The 23,488-nt window shown below is 41.9% G+C and overlaps 2 protein-coding genes across 11 annotated transcripts in view; both read right to left on the bottom strand.

Moving 5' to 3' along the window:
- The window catches only part of BPTF (bromodomain PHD finger transcription factor), a 52,022-nt gene extending 43,324 nt beyond the window's left edge, over positions 1-8,698 (bottom strand). For 8 of the 10 annotated variants that reach the window (XM_058422888.1, XM_058422886.1, XM_058422890.1 and 5 more), the window contains exon 1: positions 8,059-8,362. In XM_058422888.1, the coding sequence (XP_058278871.1) occupies positions 8,059-8,254 (196 nt within the window). In that variant the 5' untranslated portion in view covers positions 8,255-8,362. Of the gene's footprint in view, positions 1-8,058 lie in introns of all 10 variants that reach the window. The other 2 variants (XM_058422882.1, XM_058422883.1) reach the window with 1 other exon arrangement.
- Positions 8,699-11,426: 2,728 nt separating this feature from the next.
- On the bottom strand, positions 11,427-23,488 carry NOL11 (nucleolar protein 11). Its single transcript, XM_040081394.1, has 18 exons — positions 23,351-23,488; positions 21,892-22,005; positions 21,126-21,182; positions 20,401-20,546; positions 20,081-20,138; positions 19,421-19,559; positions 18,805-19,014; positions 18,429-18,505; positions 17,596-17,719; positions 16,827-16,930; positions 16,499-16,576; positions 15,558-15,742; positions 15,195-15,320; positions 14,823-15,044; positions 14,259-14,337; positions 13,302-13,394; positions 12,896-13,003; positions 11,427-12,591 (listed from the first exon to the last, which is right to left on the bottom strand). The coding sequence occupies exons 1-18, from the start codon at positions 23,486-23,488 to the stop codon at positions 12,478-12,480; spliced, it is 2,172 nt and encodes a 723-aa protein (XP_039937328.1). The 3' UTR covers positions 11,427-12,477.

Below are 23,488 nucleotides of genomic sequence, written 5' to 3' on the forward strand. Positions count from 1 at the left end.
CTTGGAAATTCAGAAATTCCAAGGAATTTGTGCTTAAATGCATTACTGGCCAATACATCAACTGTGATCTCAAGAAACACTCAGACACCTTAAAAAAAAAGAAAAAAAAAAATCAAAAACCCACACCAACAAACTCAAAAATCTCCAGTGAAAAGGATGGACATTCTCTGCCAAGGTGCTCATAAATCTTGAAGGATTGCAAATGGCTGCTGAACTGAAATTAAAAGTGCAGGTCAACACAACACGATATAATGATGCCAAAGTGCTACAAGTCTCTTTCTTTTGAGCTGAAATGTTAGTATTTTACTGGTTGGGTGCATAACCTTTCTTCACTGCTGATTTTTCAGTGCGCTGACAACCCACACAGCTCACCCTGCTTTGGAGCAGTTCCACCCCCTGTGTGAGGGTTTTTGAAGATCACAGTCCATGTTTACACAACTGTGCCTCATAAACACATGGGAAAAAAAAATTATATATATATATATATACATATATATATATACATATATCCCTCAAATGTTGAAAAATGTGTCCCTACAACAAGCATATACAATTTTTCAAGCTCTTCACTTTCAAGGACAATCTTCTTTTTCATGAGGAAAGTGGGCCAATATTTAAATTCGACATTCACTGGCAGACACAAAAACCCAGAGCCCAACAAAGAACTCTGGCCACTTCAAACACTTTGGCTTATATTATTTTAGAGATACTAGGTATTTGACAACCTGTTGTTGGTTTTTTTGGTTTTTTTTTTAAACTTCTTGTCATTTGTCAAGGAGTTGGGCCCCCACAGGAAATTTTTGTTTCAAACAGAAATTGCAGTATGTACTATTTTGTTTAACCCCAAAACCATCAAGAGGATTGCAGAGCAGGTGCACTGGCGAGTTAGTTCTCCTTTAAGCACCAGCACCTGACTGACTAGACTTAAACCTGAATTTTCATGTAACTACTCTAAATTCAAGAAATCTACTCTCAATTTACCCACGCTGAAGTTTCTCAAAACATAGTCAAGTTTTATTACATGCAAATTAGATACTTCTGAGATTGTTTCTGCAAGTTAACTAAGTCACTGAATCAAATTTCACCTTCGAGTTTGAGGCAGTACAAAGGCAGAAAATGTCCACTTCTACATCACTCAGATTCCATAGCTTTATTTGGTGGAAAAAAAATTGATTTGCCAACAGCCTCCTGCTGCCACAGCTGGAATATTGACAGGATCCTGATCCCCTGGAGTGTCTGAGCACTACATTTCTATCTAGCATAAGATTCTTTTAAATGGCAAGTCCCTCACTGGTTGCCTGTCCCCAAGTGCTAAAGCAGTCTGCACTGGTTACCTGCCCCTATTTTGAATTCTCTAGTTGAAGAGCTGCCTGTAATTAAGATTAAAGAGTAAACAATTCTATTCCCATGGCACATTTAATTATAGATACTGATAATTACAGTCTACGCTTAGGATAATCTACTAAAATAATTTATATTACAAATTTAAGCAAACACACTAATGATATTTGAAATAAAACAAAGTTACTCAAGTAACAGTCTGAACACCCCAAACCAGAATTTCCTTTAAAAACGCAAACCATTGGTTTATTTTTTTTTTTTTTAATTTGCATCTACTCAACCTACTTAGTTCAAATACTGACCCTTTCAGAATTTAGAAATATAAAGAGTTTAAGAAGACCAAAAACCTTGTCTCCATTTTCATTCACAGACTGAAAGAAGAAAAAGGAAAGTCACATCTATCCTTTGCCACAGGAGAATACAGAATTTAAAACTACTTTAACCATCTGTAACAAATCTGCTGGTTTATGTAAACAGAGTATCTGAATTAACTATAGACATCAGTGTCCAGAATACAGGAAGACTGAATCACAACTAAATATGACTGTCATGCTCTTCAGCTTTAGTTGTATTCAATCACCATACACATGTAGGCTAACAAAAATCACAAAAATCCAGTTTTGCCTTGTCTCACTGATGTTGATGATCCCTCCCCTCCAGCAAACACAGCCTCTCAGCACCCCCCAATATATTTCAGGTACTGGACTGGTGGATGAAAGTCCTACAGAATAAATATCCTGCCAGAACCACTGTCTTGTTTAAACAGGGACAGAGTGGTGGCTGCACTGGTCTGACCTAGAAAATAAACACTGGTTCCAGTCCCTCTTGATCTGAAAGTTCACAGCTGGTCTCATTTCACTTCTCTCAGAACTTTCCCTTCCTCATCACTTCTCAGCACTTCGGCTCTCCAGCTCAGAGCTCCTGCTCACAGTTGCCATGGAGAGGATAAAGCTTTGCAGGAGCGTTGGGGAGAGAAAAGAGACCAAGGAGTTTCAGGTATTCCAGCAACCTGTCACAGAATTGGGGAAAATATAGAACAAACCCCCACCCCTCCAGTCATTCTCCACTAATTGACCTCAGTAAATATTTTCAATTCCCCCCCCAAAAACAAAATTTAAATTTTGGCTTCAAGTTCTACAAACCAAGTCAAACCACACTACTCTTACATGAAAGTCCATCTTTAGTAAAGTAGAACTGGCCTGGTTTTGTTTTCCAGATCATGAGTCACTGCGAAAACTTCTCAACATAAAGACCAGCTGGCAGTTATATATGATGTCCTGGGAGCAAGAGCACTCCTTAGAGAAGATGCCCTCTCCTACATTTTCCTTCCTCCTGGAAACTTTGCCTTTTGACTGCCCTCAACTCCCTGAGACCCTCCTGTTTTGGTTTGGTTTTAATAAACACACACTTGTTATCCCATATTATTGCTTTGCACCAGGCACGTTTCAAATGGGACTGTAAAGCAACAGATGAGTTTTTGTTAGATATCACTGAGCAAACTGGAAACAGTTGAAAATGTGTAGAAGAACCTCTTTTTTGGTGTTCTTTCTTTCCTTTCACAGCAGAATTCAGAAACTGGATAGAGCTGCGTGTTTGCCACAGCAATATCCAAACTGGTTCTTTAATTAAAAGTAAACCTCTTGGAAGAACATTTGCTCAGCTTCCACCAAAGAAAAACCAGCAGTAAAATTAATGAATTTAACATAAAATAGGAATATATTATGAAAAGCAGTGCTAAAATAGAAAAATCTAATTCTTTTTCTTTGGATGGGCTGAAATTAAAGGCTTTGACTTTTACAAAACACTTTCTTCCCTTTTAAAAATGCCAACATGATAATCATGTTTCTAATATTCACACGTCAAACATTCTCTTCCAGAAAAATTTTCTAGAAGAATAAGATGCATTTGTAACTACTTGCAGGTGCAGCTCCAATTTGAATATTACTCTGCAGCAATCACACCTAACCCAAATTTATTTATTTAGTCTGGAGAAAAGAAAAAATCAGCCATAAATAAAACTTAAAAACTTAACTAACATTAAAATTGAGGCACTCCAAGCACCAAAAGAGCTTTGGAAGTTGAAACACAAATGAAAAAATCACTAGTTATTAGAGCAGATCCTGAGTGCACTCACATCACACAAATTCTCACACTTGTTCCTAAGTAAAGTTTGACTTTTCCCTTGTCTTGTACAAAAGCAGGCCTTTATGGTTTTTTTAAAGTGTAAAACTTTTGGCTGCTTCTTTTCTCTGTTTGCACACCTATCAGCAGTACACTTTTAAATCAAACTAGGGTTTTTAACTGATTTTACACTACGAGTTTAATTTCCCAACATTATGGCCATCAGAACTTCCTCAGGAGCCAGGAATACAAACCCTCCAATGTTCTGTGGAATCATTTTAACATTTGGATAACTAATGCAAATGCAAGACGTGCAGCAGGTGAGATCACTCTGAGAAGGTCTCAGAGGCACAACCCTTTTGTGCCTAGAACCCTGGCAAAGAAAAAAACCCCAAAAACAACAACAAAAAACACAGGTAGCACAAACAAAATGATTGTCAGGCACAGTTAGATAATTTCTTGGGACACACTCAGGATAAACTGTAACTAATTTAAGACGTTAGTGAGCCCTGAGAGCCATCCCCAACCCACTAAGATCCACATTTATTCACCCTACACCTGTTCCATGCAACACAATGAGCACTTACGGAATTTTACCGCAGATCTACAAAAAAGTTTGCTCAATAAAGTCATCGGCAGCACACTAGGTTTTACTACACACATACTTTGATAAGGGCGAGGTATTTGCTGCTCAGAGCTTCTGAGGTCACTGACAAAGCTCTCTTCAGATAAGCTGCCAATTTACAAGTGAATGCAACAGGATCACCCCCAGACTTACTCCTTTGGCCTTCTACACAATTTCTTTGTTAAGAATCATCTCCTACATTTTTCAGGACTGGCATGAGAACTAGCGATCCTTCCCTCTAGAGCACAAATCACAGTGCAGATCTTATTTTAAATGGTAAAATAAGGGCATGCCAGGTTTAATTTACAGAAGAGAGTACCCCAGGTAAGATGTTTGGGAGGCTGGTAAATCTTCTCCCATGGCAGACAAAAGAGGCTGCGTACCTTAATGTCGTATCTCAGTGTCTCCACTTAAGACAATTCTTCAAGAGCAAGAAAACGCGTTCAAATAAAAAATTACTACAGACGCACCAAATGCAGCACCTGGTTCCTAGAGAAATTCTTTCACTCTGAAGATAAAAGCACACTGTGTAGTAATGTTAACAGAAGCAGTGGTCAATCCCTTGCAAAGGTTCAGACAAGTAAAATCCAACTAAAAGTATTATTTAATGTATTTTAAGATAAATATTTTGTCTCTCAACTCCAGTGTTGTGTATTTATTCATCTGACAGACTGATGATCTCAGCTGAAATCTAGATGTACAGTTCTTCCTAAAACTAGTTTTCTGATGAAGAAAAATGGATAAACAAAAAAGGAAGGATTTCTAGGCATCCTGATTAAACCCTTCTCTTAAAATTCTGCAACATATGAAAAACGCTTAGTAACTATAATGCAACAGTGACAAGCCTCAAGAGGACAGGGAATGGCAAAAATGTGTAGTGATATACAGGATACCTATCCCAATTGCTCATCCACCCTCTGGGGATGCAAAGGGGTGAGAGGAAAGGGACATTATACACACACAAAATTCCTCTAGCAAAAGTACATCCAGCAGAACTAAAAAAAAATAATTGTTATTCACACAGTACATTTTTAGTGTACCATGACTAAGTGGTATATTAAAGACGTTTTATCTTTTCTAAGATTCTGCTTCTTTAAATAGTTTAATAATATTATTTTATATTATAATAATATTAATTTTACTATCATATTATAGTAGAAAATACTCCTACATCTAATTTCAAGATAAATCATCAGCTCCCCATCAGAGCACAAAACCTGAGGCTTTCTTGGCCAGAGACATTGCTCTGTGATCTTTTAATTCATTGTTCAATGTAAGTTAGAAAAAACTGTAGCAAGTCTGTCCCCCATTTAAGTGGGATTTGATTTACGTGTAAAAGCTTGGTTGGCAGGAGAGTTTGATGGGATGGCAATTATTCAATACCCTGCTTTCAAACCACTCTTCAGCCACTAAGAGTACATCCTGGAAGTGGTTGTAACTCAGGTTGCACTGACTGAGGGGAGGTAAGGGGAGGAGGATTGTTCATCATCTCTTCTGGTAAAAAACCTGCACAATTCTGTCAGGAGCCACTTCAAGCCAAGGGAGGAGAAGCTCCTCTGAGCCCTCCAGCTCAGCACAGGAACTTTGTCACTGTGTAACACTTTGCCTGGCTCCAAGACAAAGATATGAAATAATCCCCCCCCTGTATCTAAACACAGCTAAGGACCAACTCTGGCTCAGGGGGCACCCAAGTCCAAGAGCTCTGGAGCCCCGGAGGAACACGGAGACACAACTCTGCACCCCTGCCCTGCTGTGGCCCCCGTCAGACACAGACCCCGATGAGAGACAAACCCTTCCCTGCCCATCAGTGCCGCCCTGATGCCTGGCACCTCTCGCTGGATTATGACAAGACTGAGATTTCCAGCAGTGCCACCCCTGCTCCCAAAGCAGGTGTTTGTCCAGGATGAGGCATGCACTGAGCTGCTTGAATGAAAAGTTTGTACTTTCTTTGTAGAAGGGCAAGAGCATGTCTGGGAGAGAGGGAGACTTTTAGGCAAACACAGAACTAATGAGAACCACCAGTAAATTGCCAAAATAACAACACAAACGTTTTCACTCTCAAAAACTCGGTACAGAGCAACAGCACCGAAGGATAAAAATCATTACACTTTTCTCTTAAGAAAGCTAACTGAAATCATCCTGACTAAGTGAGAAATAAAAAGATAAATTATCAAAATGGTTTCTGATACACCTAAATACCACATAAAACCTGTCTAGGCTTGTACAACAATGCAGAGAGCTATCTTCTGATTTGCCAAAACACTTAGCACATTTGGAAAATGGCATACACCCATTCTCTGCAGAACTCATTTTAAACCTGGATGCTCATGTAAAAAATATTATCCTGACCTAGCCAGTTAAAATTGTAAAAATATTATTTCTCTGACATAAGCACTCCCAAAAAAGTAATAAAAAAGAAAGTTATCACAACTAAGCAGAAAATGGAGAGTTAAAAGTCAAGAGAGTATTTTAGGGATTTTTACTTCTCTGAAGCCAGATATCAATCTTGATTAAAAAAAAAAAATCAATTTGATTGCAGGACATTCCTGCAGCAGGTAAACTAACATATTTTAAAAATAATCTCTAAATAAATTTAGTAATGTATTATTGTGATTCATTTAGGTTCTGGAGTATACGGATATAAGTTTTAAAAAAATATATAGACAAACATACAGAGCTTTTAAAAGTAGTATTATGAAGTCACAGAATGAGCTGATATCATTAAGTCACCAAAATAAAAACAAATGACACATTTAGCAGCCAATACTTCCTCCTTTTAAAAAGTCATCAGCTAACAGCTCGGAACTACATTCCTTTTTTTAATTAAGATGCAATGCATTCACACCAACAACCTGTTCCTCCCCCCTTCCAAACTGGCCAGGTACTGGACCAGCAGCAGTGCCTGCAATCCTATAGCCCAGATCAGACCAGGTTACCTAGAAGCTGAACTACTCTCCTGGTTCAGAGTTAAAAAAAATAAATAAAAAAAAAAATTAAAAATAAAATACAATATTCTAAGCTTGAACTCCATTCTGGAACGAGTTCAAATAAATCCAAAGTGCTTAAGTTTAAATAAAAAAAATTTTTGAAGCTTGGCGAATGAACCAATTAAGAACAAACATAAATGCAGGCCTTAAAATTTTCCCAATTTTCCCACTAGAATTAAAAAAATCACAATCATGTTTAATGAATTTTAACCCCAACATGAGTTTTAAAGGTTACCATATCTTAAGATAAACGCAGTATTTAAATGCAAGACTTCTGACTCAAGCTCCACCTTTGAATCTTTGTGTTGAACTCAAACTAGGTTTACATCCTTGCAATGAGGCCCTGTGCACTTTTCCCCAAACTATAACAATGCAATCTCCATTTTGAACAATGCACCTAATTTCCCTCCTTGGAAAGCTACTTTTGTCTTAAAGCCAGTAGATGTTGGATCCAGTTATAGCTCTGATCTCAAGAGCCTGAAAATTCTCGGTGTTTACAGTTTTTTGGTTTTTTAAGCCACTTCAACTTACATGTGCTTCCTTTCCTTTCAACATCAAGTTGTATTTGCAAGCACAAGCCAGCCTTTCCTGTATTTAATTGAAATGATCTCTTTGCAAGCCATGCCTCTCGTTTCCCTTGTTTTTAAATTTAAAGCGAACGCTCCACAACACTTCTGACATTGTTTGCAACACGTCCTGGTGGATCGCGCATTTCTGCGGCCACCAGGTTCCCCGTGAATATTTGCAAAGCATCCCCTTGTTCCAGCAAGTGCCGCCCGCCCTCCCCGCGTATGCGTTTGTGAGCATCTTCCAATGCTCCCCGCGCCCCCGGGGCTGCCAGCGGTTATTTGCATACCCCTCTCCCTGGGAGTGCTTGCGGGCATCCCTCACATCCTCGCATGGGAGTGCGGATCGTATTTGCCAACCTAGAGGGAGCATGTGGGGTGCCCTCGACTTGTTTGAGTTCGCCCACGGACTCTCTACCTGGGGTGCTGCTGTAGGTGCTGTGGCTCCTGAAGCTGCTCTCAGTGCAATAACTGGCATCGTCTTCATCCTCCATCTCTTCGGGGTAGTCAGAGTCGTCGTCGTCCTCCTCCTCCATTATCTCCTCCTCCTCTTCCTCCTCGGAGTCCTGGTTATCCTCGGGGTCTCCCTCCTCCTCCTCCTCCTCGGACACCATGCTCTCCTCCTCCTCCTCGCTCTCATGATCGTCGTACACCACTTTGCTGATGCTCCTCCTGGACGAGGCAGCCCTGCCTTGGCTGTTGCAGCTGCCTCCTGCGCCTCCTCCTCCCCCTGCTCCTGCCGCCCCGGCCCTGCCCCTGCCCTTACCGCCGCTGCCTCCCCCACCGGGGGTGCTGCTGCCGCCGCCGCCGCCCGCCTTCCTCTTGCCGCCCCCCCTGGGCGAGGCGGCGGCGGGCGACGAGGCCTGGGCAGCGCCGGCTCCCTTCTGCTTGGGCCCCGCCGTCTCCGCCTGGGCCGCGGCCGCCCACCTGCCGCGGCTGCTGCCGCGCTGCCGGGAGCGCAGCCCGCCGATGGGGCCCGCCGGGGCCGGGGCGCTCGCCGGAGCGGCGGCCGCCGCCGGCTGCTGCTGCTTGGGCGGCCTGCCGCGCCGGCCCCGCATCGCTGGGCGCTGGCCGAGGGGGAAGGGAGGGGAAGGGCGGCTCGGGAGGGCGCTCGGAGTCCGGACAGGCGGCTACGGGCAAGCTCCGCGCCCCGCGGAGGGCGCGGGGCCGGAGCGGGGGGGGGGGGCCGGGCCGAGCGGGCCGCGGCTCAACGCGAATCGCCGGCGCCCCGCTCCGGATCGCCGCCGGCCGCCATCTTGTTCCCCGCCTGCGCCTCGGCCGCTCCGCGCTGACTGGGGGAAGCGGCACCAGGCCCCGAGCGCCTCACGTGACTGCCGCGCTCGCCGCCACCGCCAGGGGGCGCGCCCGCCGCGGCCGTGAGGGAGACGCCGCGACGGCGCGACCCCCGGAGCCGGCACCGACCCCGACACCAAACCCGGACCGAACCCGAACCTGGCACCGACCACCGACCCCGGTACAGACATCGACCCCAGGCATCGACAATGGCGCCGACCCCGGCACCGACCGCAGGCACTGGCACAGCTCCTCGCCCCTTTATGCTCCGCTTGCCCCTTTCCCCTCCATCGGCACCGGGCGCGCCCCCCGCCCCAGCTCACGGTCCCGTACACCGCCGCTCCCTCAGCCGGCCTTCCCCCGGACTCACCCTCTCCCCACACCAGTGTCGCTGGGCCTGTGGCCTCTCCTAGAGCTCGACCCGCGTCCAGAGGGAGCCCCGGACCCGTCGGGAACTGCTCTGAGCGAGGTACGCGCCGGGCCCCGGGCAGGGGCTCCCCACGGGGGTCTTCATTCCCCGCCCAAATCAGAGCACCGGGTGTCCCCTGAGGAGAGGCTTCCCTCGGCCATCGGCACCAAGCAGCTCCCCTGACCACTGACACTCATCTCTGGCCTTGCTTTGACTCCTCGCCCATTAAACCCCTTTTACAGTTCACCCCTACACAGCCAGCGCCCGTGTGAAGCAAACACTGAGATCACGTAGGGACCCACCATCACTGTTTCTGTCCATCCACTTTTCTCTATTCTCTGTTTCCACTGTTCTCTGGAGCGCTAGGAAAGAGATGGGCTCCCTCTGCTTTGTATTCCCCGTTTTTCTCATTTACCAGAGCCCACAAAGAGCTAAAAATCAACAAAAACCAGTTGCATAGTTGGGTTTCCAATGCCACCACTTGATTTCAGGGTATCAGTTTCATAAGCAAAAGCAGTGCAAACTGAGAGCCAGCCCAAGGCACACAAATATCTTGTATTTCTTACAACCACCCTTCCTTTTCATTGTTAGATGGGGACAGCTTTGGGATTTCAGAGCCAGAAGTCTTATCATTAGAAAATCAGCCTATTTACATGCTCATTTTTTCAGTCCCTTGCTTATACCTCTGAGCAAGGTAAAACCCAACATTGGTCATTGCACAAACATGGCAGCAAAATGTCCAATGTGTAATTTAATTTGCATTCTTCTATGGTAATTTTGGAAGTCCTTTTGTTCATTAACTTGTTGCTCAGACCGAGCACCTCATTAAACCCAGAAACCTGCCACAGCATCAAGCACACAACAATGGCAGCAGGGTTTAGCCCAATGTGCGCTCTATATCCAGCTTTTTATCTGCAGCTCTTTCATATTCAGTGTTGCAGCTGCACAGGCTCAAAGCCCTGGTCTAAACACAGGATGACACACACACAGCAGCAGCCAACATTGCCCAGCCCCATTTACACCTTTCTTCTACTCAATTTGTATTCTGGACCCTTCCAAGTTACCTTTAGATTGCTTATGTCTGGCTGATTTTTGCTACCTCTTACAAGGCTGCAGAGGATTGTGGTAACTCTTTAAATACATTAATACACAGACACACATTTTCCATTATCTCCTTCTGGTACCATGGGAAAAACACCTATGCATATTCTGCCATCTATCCACTGAGACTCAAGCAAAGGTACCTAATGCACCTACTGCACCAAGCACAGAGCCTGCAGCATTGTGACAGCATCAACACCTCCAAAACACAGCGGGTTTTGTATATTTGTGGTAGGTCAAAGGTGATGAGAATCATGTGCTTTTGAACTGTGAACCAGAGTCTCTTAATCCCATCCCTTAGCAGCTGGTGATGTGGAAGTGCCTACTGAATAGGACTTAATAATTTTAATTTTATAGGTGGAGAAATGTGTGCACAGAGACGTGTATTACTTTCATGTTACAGGGTATAAAATTAGTCCTTTCCAATACACAGAAAAATCAACCCCAACCCCAACACCTGCCCATTCCACTCAGAGTAGAACATATTGATTTAGAACTTGGAGTTCCTATGTGGAGTCTGCTGGTAGTGTTAAATGAGAACTTTGTAAGTGAATTGAATACAGCAGGAAGAGGTAGAGCCTCCACCTGCTTCCATCCCTAGGACAGATGGAGAAAAAGCCTCCTTTCACAAGGCACTTTGGAGATGAATAGCCCAGTTGTCCCAAGCTGTTGTCTGGGTGGGTTCCTTTCTGCAAGGATAAGGGAAAGAACTTAACCTACAGCAGGATGGCATTCAGCACAAGTGAGCATATGCTCTCGCTTAAATTATTGAGATGCTTTTGTCTGGTCCTTCACTCCAAACTATTTCATAACTTGTGTCAGGAATTGCATTCAGGTGTTCAGCTCTCAAATCAGTTCCATGAACACTTTTCTAAGACACCACAGCCTAGCTGAGTAATGTTACACTGGAGCTCAGCAGTAGACTGGAGGTCAGGTGTAGGAAGGAAGGAAGGGCTCACATGACTTTTGCTGAGGTAATTCAATATAGTTCCAATTGCCATTTTATTTAGATGATGAAAATCAAAGTGTATCAATATACTGATATGCTGAATTCTACTAATATTCAATCACATCATTAGTAAAAATAGGTAAAAGTAACATCGTATTTGCTGTTCTGAAAATGTACTGATTATCTTGTCCCGAACTATCCATCTTGTACTTAACTCCAGGAAATCCAGCAGTATGGTTCTGTCCCATTTTTCCCTGTTCCACATTAATAGTCCCACAAGTATCCTGTAACAAGTCAGCTTTAAGTCAATGCCTCACCAGTAGAATAATTCAACAGATACCTACAGATACCTGTAAAATCTTCAACAAGTGTTGTTTACATAAAACTTTAGTTCATCACCTTGTATTTCAAAGAGTCAAAACCAATCTAAGATACACTTCAAAATGCTAGAATTCAAGCAGTATAGGTGCCATCAACTAAGCTGAGGTGTTCAGTAGCTGAAAAAGTACTTACAGAAAACAAACTGATGTAGTTAAGAATGCTCTTATTTTAAATTCAAGATAGGTTTTCTTGTCCAAAATATTCAGAGCAACTACTACCAATGCCAAGACCAAGAAGCCCTCCACTGTGTAAATCTTCAGCTCCCACTGCAGGGTTGTTATTTTTTAGACTTCTACATACATTTGTTACTGACAGTGTATAAATACAACTGAAACATGTCACCTTCCAAAGTGACTCAAGCCTTTCAACTGTGTGTGCTCAGCTCTTTCCAAGACAGCAAGTTATGCCCCCAGCATTTCTGCCACAACCATCTTGTATTTAGCCAAGAATTGTGTGGTATTTTAGGAAGTTCTCATGATCACGGATCAAAATTCTGCATGAAAATATATAAGCAAACATTCAGCTTCTCATCCAGTCAAAAAGAGATTTTAATACAGAAGGTTCACACTTACAACTCCCTTGTAGCTACAGAGTAACCAGGCTCCTCTATGTAGAAAACATCTGACAGCCCCAATATGGAGTGCTAATACATCCTTGTCATAAAAGGAATCAATACAAAATAAATGTGTTAATGAATTTCAAATTCAAATGATTTCCAGAACTTCAATGGAATAGGTCTGAGATTCTCTCAGGTGGTTCAGTCTTTGTAATTCCTGCAAACTTCCTTCAATCTTGTTGAGTTCTGAGTAGAACCGTACCTGAAAAAAAGAAAACAGACATTTACAGTAAAATACATTTGAATTCTTTTCATACATCATCATAGTGTGGAACTATCTGTGGTTCTGCACAGTTTAAGATATTTAAACCAACCAAACAAAGCAGCTTTTGAAATCCAAATGAGACGGAGGCAACTGCAATTCACGCTCAGAAAGGCACATACAGAGGACACACATTATTTGATTCACTATAATAATTTGTTGTTGTCCATCTCCCTCCTTTCTCAACATCCATATTCTGAATCCAACTGAAAATCAAATAATTATCCCAGAAGATGCAACTCACTTGGGCTCTCACAAACTTATGCAGGTTTGAAAGCAACCCCTTTGCTTCTGGCAGCATCACCATGACAGTGAATTGAGCATCAAGCAACAGGCACATCCAATCCATGATCTGAAGACAAACAAGAAAAATACACTTACACTTCCCAGTCTGGAAAGAATACACACTTGGCTTTAAAAGCTCAGCTCTGAGATATTAACTTCTAATGCAAAATGCATGAGTTCATGTTTTCAGGCATATATTAAGGTATATTTGGGTTTTGATTGTTAAAGTGTTACACCTGACTTCATACAGGTGACATTGATAGACAGTATTTTGCAGAATGAATTGATTTTAGATATCCCCAACTACTCACAGTTACACACCCCAGAAAGGGAAGGAAGTACAGCTCTTACAATGAGCTGCTCACCTGATTTATTGTGGGAGAGCGTATTCCAGGAAGAGTGGTGTTAACTTTTTCACTGCATTTCACATACAGGTAATATAAATACCTGAGAAATAGCTGAAAGTAGGAAAGTCAGAACATTTGTAAAGGACAAACACTAATAAACCAAGGGGTTTTGTTCTGCACATGGTAATATTCATAAGGATTTTTATACTTTTTTTTTTTTTTTTTTTGAATGCAACATAGATGCCTGTATACTACACAATAAAAACAATTTTTATGGTTCTCTTACACCAGCCATAGCTGGATGTTTGAAAATTCTCAGCAATATTCAGTCTAAATTACCTTCAGGGGAAATCACTGTTCCAGGAGGTGCGTCAGAGCTAAGATCAGCTTTGTTTTGATGTGGGAGTTTTTAGTGAAATCACTGGAAAATTACACATATGCTCAGGTACACACAATTCTTGAAGTTGTATTTCAGATTTTGAGAAACAGGGGAGTTTGGTGGAGTTTTTTCCTGAACTGAGGGGATCTAGATTTGTTTTACATTTGGGAATATAGAGAGTTAGTTTCTCATATTGTCTAAACTTCTATTTCTGACAGAACTGACTAAACTACCGTGGCTTTTTCCTTTCTTAAAAAACATCTAAATCAAGCAAAGGTAACTTGCTAACAGAATATGAACATTTTCCAGGTATGCTGGGTCATAAAGAGAGTTTCTTACTTATATCTTCTAAAATAAGTAAAGACTACAAATATCAAGAAAATTATTTAAGTATGTAGAAAAATGTGATATTCCTTAATATAAAATCTTATTAGGCATCCTAATTTCATTTTTGTGCATTAGTTTGTTATTCAGACTCCTGAAAGAATGATAAATTTCTCATTGTATATTCTCATATACAATAGAAGAACTCTCTTCCTTTTCTTTCACCACGAAATAATAAGTGTTTTTACACTTTTTAATGTTAAAATACTTACAATAGCTTGTTGAGCTGGAAGGTTTTTCAGGTGAGGCAAAAGAAATGTTTCAGTGTAAGCTGAATGGAGAACAGCATTTCTGTGCAGTGCTATTAAGGGAATAACATGGCAGGAAAAATACCAGTTTCTACAAACCAGAGTGAATTCTAGAAAAATATTTTTCCAGGTTTTTGAGACAAGTTCTATTTGAATCTTATTTCTATCATGAAATATCTACAGCAACTGAACCATCACAACGGATTTAACTCGAACAGTTCTGTCCACTACAAGGGTGCAACTGCCTGATGTGTTTTAACAGGCAAATATCCAAAGCACTGACACCTCTTCTCTTAAGTAGAGAAAAATTATTGCAAAAGTGTAATAGAACTAAGTTTAAATCAGTGTAGATACATTCTAAAAGCTAAATGTTTATATTTTAAGCAGTTTTTCTACCAAGTAGGGACTGCTCTTATGAGAACTCAGAAACTTTCAGCAATAGCAGAGGATGCGCCTTTTGGCAATCCCAAATATAAACACCCACGGCACAAGCAATGCTCTGGCCTCCCTTCCCCACGCAGAGGATACAGCAACGCTGCCTTCTGGAGCCCAACAGGGCAGGATTCACCATCGCTCCTGAAATGGCTTTCCCTTGGGATTTTGGTATCACACATGTCCTGGTCCATCTCTGCACTGAAACCATTTTCTACAATTTCAGACTTAACTTCTTTATCGTCCAATTCAACATCAATGTAACAGATCACGGAATCTACATTTACATCTATAGTTTGAAGATGGGCTTCACTCATGCTGTGGAAGAAAATTTCAGACATTTAACACTTTTAATCATTAGCTCTAAAATCAGCAATGCCATCAACACACATAACGAACTCTTTGAAGCTTATTATGAAAACAAAAACAGGCTAAAATTTGGTGAAGGAAAATCTGATTTCAAGTTACCTTAAAAATGCTTTCAGGCAGGTATAAGTAACTTCTTCAGGAATGTCTGGAAACCGTTCCAGGCACATTTGTAAGAGAGGCATATCATTTTTCTCCAAAGCAACAGCCATTAAATCTGGACATAAACTATAAGAATATGAAATTAATAGGTTGCACAGTCCACACTGAGAACTACACTGACAACTAAGGTAATAGTACTCATCTTCCTCCCCAGATGGTTTTTTATGTAAAACATCAACTTCATCAGAAAAATAAGGACTTTTGGTATTAAATTCTGATAATTAAAGAGCAGCTTATAAAGAACTTTATTCCTACTGATTTTAAAGACTACTCCTTACACTTTAAGAAATGCAGAATCACTACCTGTAGGACAAGTCATGGGTTTCAACGATCTGCTGCAGGAAATTTTGAGGGTAGTACTTTGGATTTCTTTTACATCTGTCTGTAAGGGCTGTGACCACACAGCCAATGGTGGCTTGCAGATCTGGGGTCGGTGCTTTTGCCATCAGTTTTTTCAATTCGGTCTCCAACACATAAGTAGAAGCACCCTGGAAAAGACAAATACTGTACAACTCAGAGGTACAAGGCACATGTTTGAGAACTGCCCTGTAGAAGCAGACCTATTTTAGAATTCAAGTCACAAAAATTTACAAAATTCTTTCACCACTCTGTGTTTAGATAGCATAGTTTCTCTCAAGCATGAAAAAGCCAAATGAGGAAATTCCTCACTCTGAACTCAGGTAAGCAGTAACTGCTCATGGATTTTTCACCTGTTACATCAGGGACAATACCAAGGTGTCCAGCCACAGGTGAACTGTAGATCAGTTTCCCTTCCTGAGTGACCTATCACAGCACTTGCAGCAAGTTCTAGAAAGGAACTAAAGTGCTTATTGTTGTATTTGCAGTGGAACTCCTGACAATTCCTCCGACTTCCTAGAGCCAAAGCGCCTTACAAAATTAAAGCCATAAAGAACCTAAACAAGCAAAGTTCAGGTGAAATATTCTTACTTACTGTAAGAGACTGTCATTAAAAATGAACAAATTTGTGCAAGTTTCCAGAACTCAGCTGTTATAAGCCCTGTATTGTACAGTTCTCAAAACACACTCCTATGACAAAACTTAATTTCATCTTGCCCAGATGCTGTTCTTGCACAATAATAACAATATTATTCACCTCACCTGTTCAAGGCAGCTTGGTCAACCTGCTATGTGCAAGAGGACATGGAAAGAGGTAACAGCTTAAGAGACACCTAGAATATTCTGAGAGTGTCTAAACACTACTTCAGGATATTTGGGTTACTTACTTTGAGATTTAGTAAGAGCTGCCCAACTGATAAGGTCTCTGGCTGTTCTTCAGCAACAGTGCTCCTTCTTGATCTTAACTGTGGTAAAGAAGAACACAGAGTTATTATTCAGCTCCAAAATATTTAAGGATTTCAAGCAAGATAATGGGACACTTCATGTGTCAGCTTGCTGTCCAGACTATGATTACTAACTTCAATTCCAGAAACAGTGTTAGAAACAATCAGTAACAGATAAAGTGAAATTTCTTTCTGCTGCAACACCTAAAAGTAGCAGCATGGAGAAGGACAAGACAAACAACAACCTCAAATGACCCTACTGCTAACTTACATTCATTCTGGACTCTGCTTTCAGAGCTACAGACTCCTGGGACTGAAAGGAAACCACCAGCTCTTCATCTTCCAGGGTATTCCAGTTCAGAAACAAGGACACATCTGGGAACACACAAATGAAACTGCATGAAGATAGCACTTACAGCACATTTATTGAAGTATGAATATTGCATCACCTTCTTATGCTAATACTTTCTAAACTATAATGCAAGTGGTTTTATGCCAAAAAAGTTGCCAGTTTTATTTCAGCAGCAGGTAATTTTATGACCTTTTTTATACTGTTTTTCCATTTTGCCTCTGGGAGCAAGAGAAGTTATTACACAATTTATCCTGAGCATTACTTGCAATGTTCTACCAATGCAGTGTTTAATTAAAACCACTATGACAGTACAATTTTAAACTGAAGTTCACAGACTAAGGTTTGACATTGCCCTATCCAATTACAAACTCTTTGAAAATACTTTTTAGGAAACAGCACTTCACTTGGTTTTCAGTATTGATCACCAACATTCCAGTGATCTCAGTAATTCCAGTATCTGAATGACAACTCAGGCAAAGTAAAGCCACAATAAATTCAGACATTTGTGTGTTTGGTGTTCCCAGCACCAGTAAATTTAACAGCCAGGAACACAGTACAGTGTGAAATTGCTTCAAGATGTTTAGATTAAATTGATTTCATAGGACTGTGTTAAAACAATTTTTATACTATTTCAGACATCTTCTTTTTACAAGATCTTTACACTGTTATTATTAAAAAAAAATCTTACCAGGGGTTTGACTGTCCTTGAGCTTTCCCACAGCAGCTGCCAAGGATGATGTTTCACACTTGTACAAAATTACAGTCAGCACTTTCCCATGAATTAGGAAAAATTTTTCCTCATAACACCACAACTGCAAAATATTAAAATGCATCATTAGTGAGATGAGCAGAAAAGCGAGTTCCTGCACTGATGTGTAACTCCTTACTGTAAACTTCAACTGGAAGTCAGTGATCAGATTATTTTAAATGATTTTTGGTAGGTTTAACATTTGTTAGCAAAACTTCATTAATTGCTGATTTTAAATACAGAAACTGAAAGTGTAGAGTATTTTTCCAGGGATGCCTGAAGATACAGTGGCTGCTCCAAGGCATTAAGCCCACTGAAAATTTCCCTTTTTAAGCTTCATCTTGTGCAATTTTAAGACAAAAGCAGTCAGCTGTTCTGGTTCACTACTGCATTTATTCCTTAGGTGTCATTTTACCTATTTGACTCTTGAATAGGTTGAAGTTCTGTTCAGGTGTTCATAAAATCATTTAGGCCTTCAAATGCAAATTGCCTGAACAGAACAGACACTGCTGGGTTTTGTGTTCAGTGATTTTATTCACACCAAATAATCATGACCATAAGAAGTGACAAAGCGCTAAATTATCACAGAAATGCCTGCAGGTCACCATTTTCCCAATGAATATTCTGACCGAACCTGCTCATCAGCTGGTCAGCATTAATTTTGCTGCAGAAGTTGCAATTACTGCTCCTGCAGAGCTCTGTAGCCCAACGCTCCCCTCCCTGCTGTCAAATGCACAGAGCTGAAGGACCCCAAATCCATGGCTGAGCTTTACCTGGCCGCTGGTCCCCAGGGGCAGCTCCTTTGAGCTTTGCAACGTCTGAAATTTTGTATTCCATATGGTCAGGCACTCTGAGGGAAGTAAGAGATGGATGAGACCACAAAGCAACGTAAGTGCTACATTTGCCTTTGCTACTTTCAGTTACAAATGCTGGAGGAAACAGAAATAACTGTTTCAAAACAGCTCAGGCAGTTTTCAGCATTAAGAATTACATCACTCAGGTTAAATCTCAACTTAAAGAAGTTGGTTTTCCAGTGAAGAGCTTTAAATCAGGAAATGAGACAAGAGGGACAGTATAATTTTCCCACCTAGTGCTTTGCCCAAGGAAATTTTAGACCTTACAACATCTCAATATGATTTTTCAAGTTACCTCTGGGTTCTTTCCCAGGTGCAGCAAGACTGCCCAACACTGCAACGTGGTCTTTGTCCACAACAACTAAAGATGTTCCTTTCAGAACAGCTCCAGATACTGAAAGGTTTAGTAGTAGTGACTTGGACAAAATTTCTTCTTCTTCCTCTCCTTCTTCTTCAGTATCTTGCTGCAGAGGTATCAGCACCTGGTACACAGAGTCATTGGAATCTGTCAAAAGAAAAATAATAATCACTCTTTTACAATTGTTTTTTGTAGAAAAACCATGTTTGATATCATATGGCAAAAGGCCATCCAAAAAGAACAATAATCAGTGAATGCTAAACAAAGAATTAATACAGGATGTTTAAAGGACTTATTATGATCCAAAGCAACAAAATAAAGGTACAGCAATAAAAGTGCAGTGAGATCTGCGGTGTACAAGTGATCACAGGTAGGAACAGTTGGCCCTTGCAACCATTAATGTATCAGGAATCTTTCATTACTACTTGTAGCTGTTTTAGGAAGTTAAAAAGACTAAAAAAAATTAAACAGCAATTCAGAAATATGAACATTTAATGTCCTTTCATACAATTCTTTGCTTCATTATCACAACCCTTTAACAAATATAACTTACACAAACACAGAAGTGTGACGGTTTGGTTTGTTATACGTGCTGTGAAACAAAGTGGCTTGGCTGATTCCTGTTGTTCAAGCTTGTACCTGTGTAGACTACTCAGCTTAGGATTCTGTACATAGACAAAAAATTCCCCATCCTAAAATAAAAAAAGAAAAATTTCCCTTAATTTACACAAAGAAGATGCAACAGAAATTCAGATTTCAGTACTGAATGTGGATGTTGTGCAAAATTAGGAACTTGTATTTTCTATAGGACATACAAAATAATTTGGAACAGTTTGTAGACTCTAACAAGTAAAGAAAACTCTTATTTGATGCAACAAATGGATTTACAGGAAGAAGCATTTGCATAAAAACAGATTCATGTGTATTTCCTTTTTAAGAAACATACATCCTGTTCAGTAGCTGTTCACAATGAGTGATAGAGTCACACAATATCTACTGTACTTCACCTTATTAAATGTTCCCTGCAGTTCTGAGAGCCCCGCTTCTCAGCCCTGAATGCAACACAACTTCAATTTAACTGCTGTATTGATTAAATCAGGATAACGATTCCACTAAGAGCTCTTAAAATCAAATTAAACCAGTGATGGGTTTTGAAAAAAGTACTCAAGTTTTCTGATATGAGAGTTTTTAAAATAAAAAGTATTTAACTCACTTTCTCAGTAGTGAAAATTAAGACAGGTTGTTGGCCTTCCATAAAAGCTCCACTCCACCTAAAATCAGAAAGCTGGATGAACATCCTCCAAATTCTAAGTTTATAGATAAAAGTCATATCATTATTCCTTAGTCACCTTCTAATTTTTAGAAAATCTCTATAAATGACCCTAAGATTTTAAAAACAACATGTTGGAAGAAAACATCCAACCCCATGATCTTGGTCTTTGATTTCCCCCCCTCTCCTTAAAAGAGGGAACAATTTTCATCATCACAATCAATTCCTCTGAGCAAGAATCATGACAAAGTGGCATCACTTACCTGATGACTTCACCTGAGATGACGTTTTCAATCTCCTGCTGAGGAGCTTCCAGGAGCTCATCCAGCGTCCGAACGCCCCCTCCCCTGAACAGCACCACCGGCCCCCCGTGGGGCAGGGAATGGATCCTGTACACATCTGCTGAGAGCTGCAAGAACAAAACCAAATCTGTTCTCTGCTGCACTACCCTGAAAACTGAGTGCTTCATCCGTTATTCTAACTTTTTTTCCAATGAACTTTTAACAGAAGAATGATGAACCTTTAAGATTCTTAATAACGTAGATCTAGTAGTTGCTGATTTGCTGAAATGCCACAAATAAGGCAAATCACTACCCAACAAAAAGCCAGGAAAATGTCCTAATGAGCATCACATTCCTGAATCACATCAGAGAAAACATGACAGGGTCAGGAGGTCACACAGCTGCTCTACAGCAACACACAAAGAGATGTTTAATACATCAACCAGCAGAACATGAAGATCTGTAATTGAACACAATTCATCATCTTTAGGAAGTCCTCAGAAATGCTGGCCTTGGCATAACAATCGCTTTAAGAGAAATACTCTGATGATGAAGTCAGTGCAAGTGGATTCCTTGCAATACTCCACAACATCATGAAGCACAAGTTAAGCTAAAATGTATAATGGCCAAAAATATGAAAATTAGAGCACTTTTCCCCTCCACCAGGATCCAAAACAAACAGAAGAGAACATATGAAGGAGACTTACTGTTGCTTTAAAGGCTTTGTCCAAGTTAATGTCTTCATTCTTCCATATTCTTAAAACCTTTAAGAGAAACATCATTTTTAGGTGAAACAGTAACACACAGACTTCTCAGCAATGAAAATACCAGCAAGTGCAACAGGAAGAAAACACACACAGAGTGTTCACAGTGACCAGAGTGGGAACTGCCCTAGCGGGGAGCAGAAACGGCAGGAAGAGAAACCAAGCTCAGAAATCCTGAACTGGAAAGAAAGGACAGGACAGAATAAAGAAAAAGACACAGCAGAACTCTGACTGGAAGTAGATCAGAGTGGTGCAGACAGGTGAGATACAGATGGCCTGATTTTCACAAGCAATGCAAGGCCAGGAGTGATATTTCAGCAACAACAATGAAAAGCCAAAAGCTCAGCATGATCTAAGCAAATACTACACATACAGAGAAACTCTGAACTGTGAAACAAACAGAAAAACAAGGATGGGGGTGTGAATTATTGTAACTATTCCAATACCACGATCAGGCAGCTGTAAATGTCACCCAGGTTGCAAGAGGGGAAATAACTCATCCTTAGGGAGTGAATGCACGAGGACTGAGAATCTCCTGTGTTTAAAGGGCTGCCATGCTCAGCACAGAAGCTGCTCATGTCACGAGTGTGCTGAGGGTTCCCCACGCTTTCAACCACAAATGGCACACTGCTGGTTTTTTCCTACCTACATTCCTTCAGGAGGACACACCAAATCCCTTTTCCCCCCAAAGAAGGATGAAGGCTCTCACCTTGTCGTCATGAACTGCAATGTACTCATGGGTCTCAAAGTTGCACACAACAGGACAGGTGAGAATCTGCCCGTGTTTGACCGACCAACAGCCCAGGGGCTTCTGATCTGAAATCTACAGTCAGAACAAAGACACTGCAATTAAAATGTAACAGATTAAAGACCACCATGACAGAAAGGAAAGGCGAGGCAGCCACATCTGACCCGAATGAGAATATTAAAATACAGAAACTGCTATACTCAGAAATTCCTCTTGATCGTTCTTGTTTCCACCTCTAAGACCAACAATTTCAGAATAACAGGAAAGAACTCCGCGTTAATTAGATTTCTTCTCACGTAAGAAATAACTGACCTGTAACAGTCTGAAGGACTTATGCCAAAAAGCACAGGTACAAGGCATGGCTGTTTCAAAGGGCAGATATTAATTTTATCACTAGTGTTATTTGCTTTTACTGACTAATACAATCACACACAGACTTGTGCTTTTTCTATTTCAAAGCGAGTTATTGAGACCAAGAGCAGTGGATTTTCCAGCCTGAACTCCTGTTCTGTGCCATTCACGCTCGACTGCTCCAAGCACTGATTCCCCTCTCCTCACTCTGGAGTACACTGGGTGTATTTACAATACAGCGGTGTTGTCACACGTGCTCTTGGCAGCGGGAATAAACAACCCAAAGGAGGCTGTATCATCAACCCACTTAGACCACGGAATGGTCTGGGCTGGAAGGGACTTCAGATCACCAAGTCCCACCCCCTGCCACGGGACACCTTCCACTGCCCCAGGGTGCTCCAAACCCCATCCAACCTGGCCTTGGACACTTCCAGGGATCCAAAGGCAGCTACAGCTGCTCTGGGCACGCTGTGCCAGGACCTCCCCACCCTCACAGGGAACAATTCCTTCCCAATATCTAATCTAAACCTACTCTCTGTCAGATTAAACCCATTCCTGCTTGTCCTGTCACTGCAATCCCCAACCGCACGGATGTGACAGTCAACTAAACTCACATACTGGTCTTAAAGTTTCTTATTATGATCTACTGAATAACAGAGACCGGAACGCTCACGTGCTGCAGTACGGCAGCTGACACTGAGCTGACAGCCCAGAACCTGACACTGCAAGGAACACGTAGCTGTGGCTTCGGGAAAGTGCTTTTTTGGGGCGGGGAATGGACAGAGAATATCAGCAAAAGGAGAAACAAGCGCTCGAGCCGCCCCGTCCGTGTTCCCGAGCAGAGGGAGCGGGAGCAGCGGGGAGCGCAGGTGGCAGAGCATGGCCGGAGCCGTTCCCTACCCCGCCTCCCGCCGGGGACGGCGGCCGGAGACAGCGAGGCCTGGCGCGGACGGCCGGGAGAGAAGGAATGCGGGAAGCAGCGCGGCCCCGGCCCTGCTCGAGACACCCCCCCCCATGCCGGGGCTGTCCGGGCCGGCGCTGCCGCCCCCCGAGTACGCGCGGGCGGTACCTTGAAGAGCGTGGCGGCCCGGCCGCGCTCGGTGAGCAGCACGAGGTCGCGGCCCGGGCCCGGCTCCAGGCACAGCCCGGGGCCGCCGCCGCCGGGGCCCGGCCCGCGCAGCGTGAAGCTCTCGCACAGCGCCGCCAT

The sequence above is a fragment of the Hirundo rustica genome, chromosome 18 (assembly GCF_015227805.2).
Source record: "Hirundo rustica isolate bHirRus1 chromosome 18, bHirRus1.pri.v3, whole genome shotgun sequence".
In the NCBI taxonomy this organism is placed as follows: domain Eukaryota; kingdom Metazoa; phylum Chordata; class Aves; order Passeriformes; family Hirundinidae; genus Hirundo; species Hirundo rustica.

Coding starts and splice junctions, on each gene's coding strand:
- NOL11 (XM_040081394.1), bottom strand. CDS start 23,488: ATGGCGGCGCTGTGCGAGAGCTTCACGCTGCGCGGGCCGGGCCCCGGC. Junction 16,577..16,826: donor AAGCAGAGTCCAGAATGAAT/GTAAGTTAGCAG, acceptor TCTTTACCACAG/TTAAGATCAAGAAGGAGCAC. Junction 15,743..16,498: donor AGCTCTTACTAAATCTCAAA/GTAAGTAACCCA, acceptor TGTCTTTTCCAG/GGTGCTTCTACTTATGTGTT.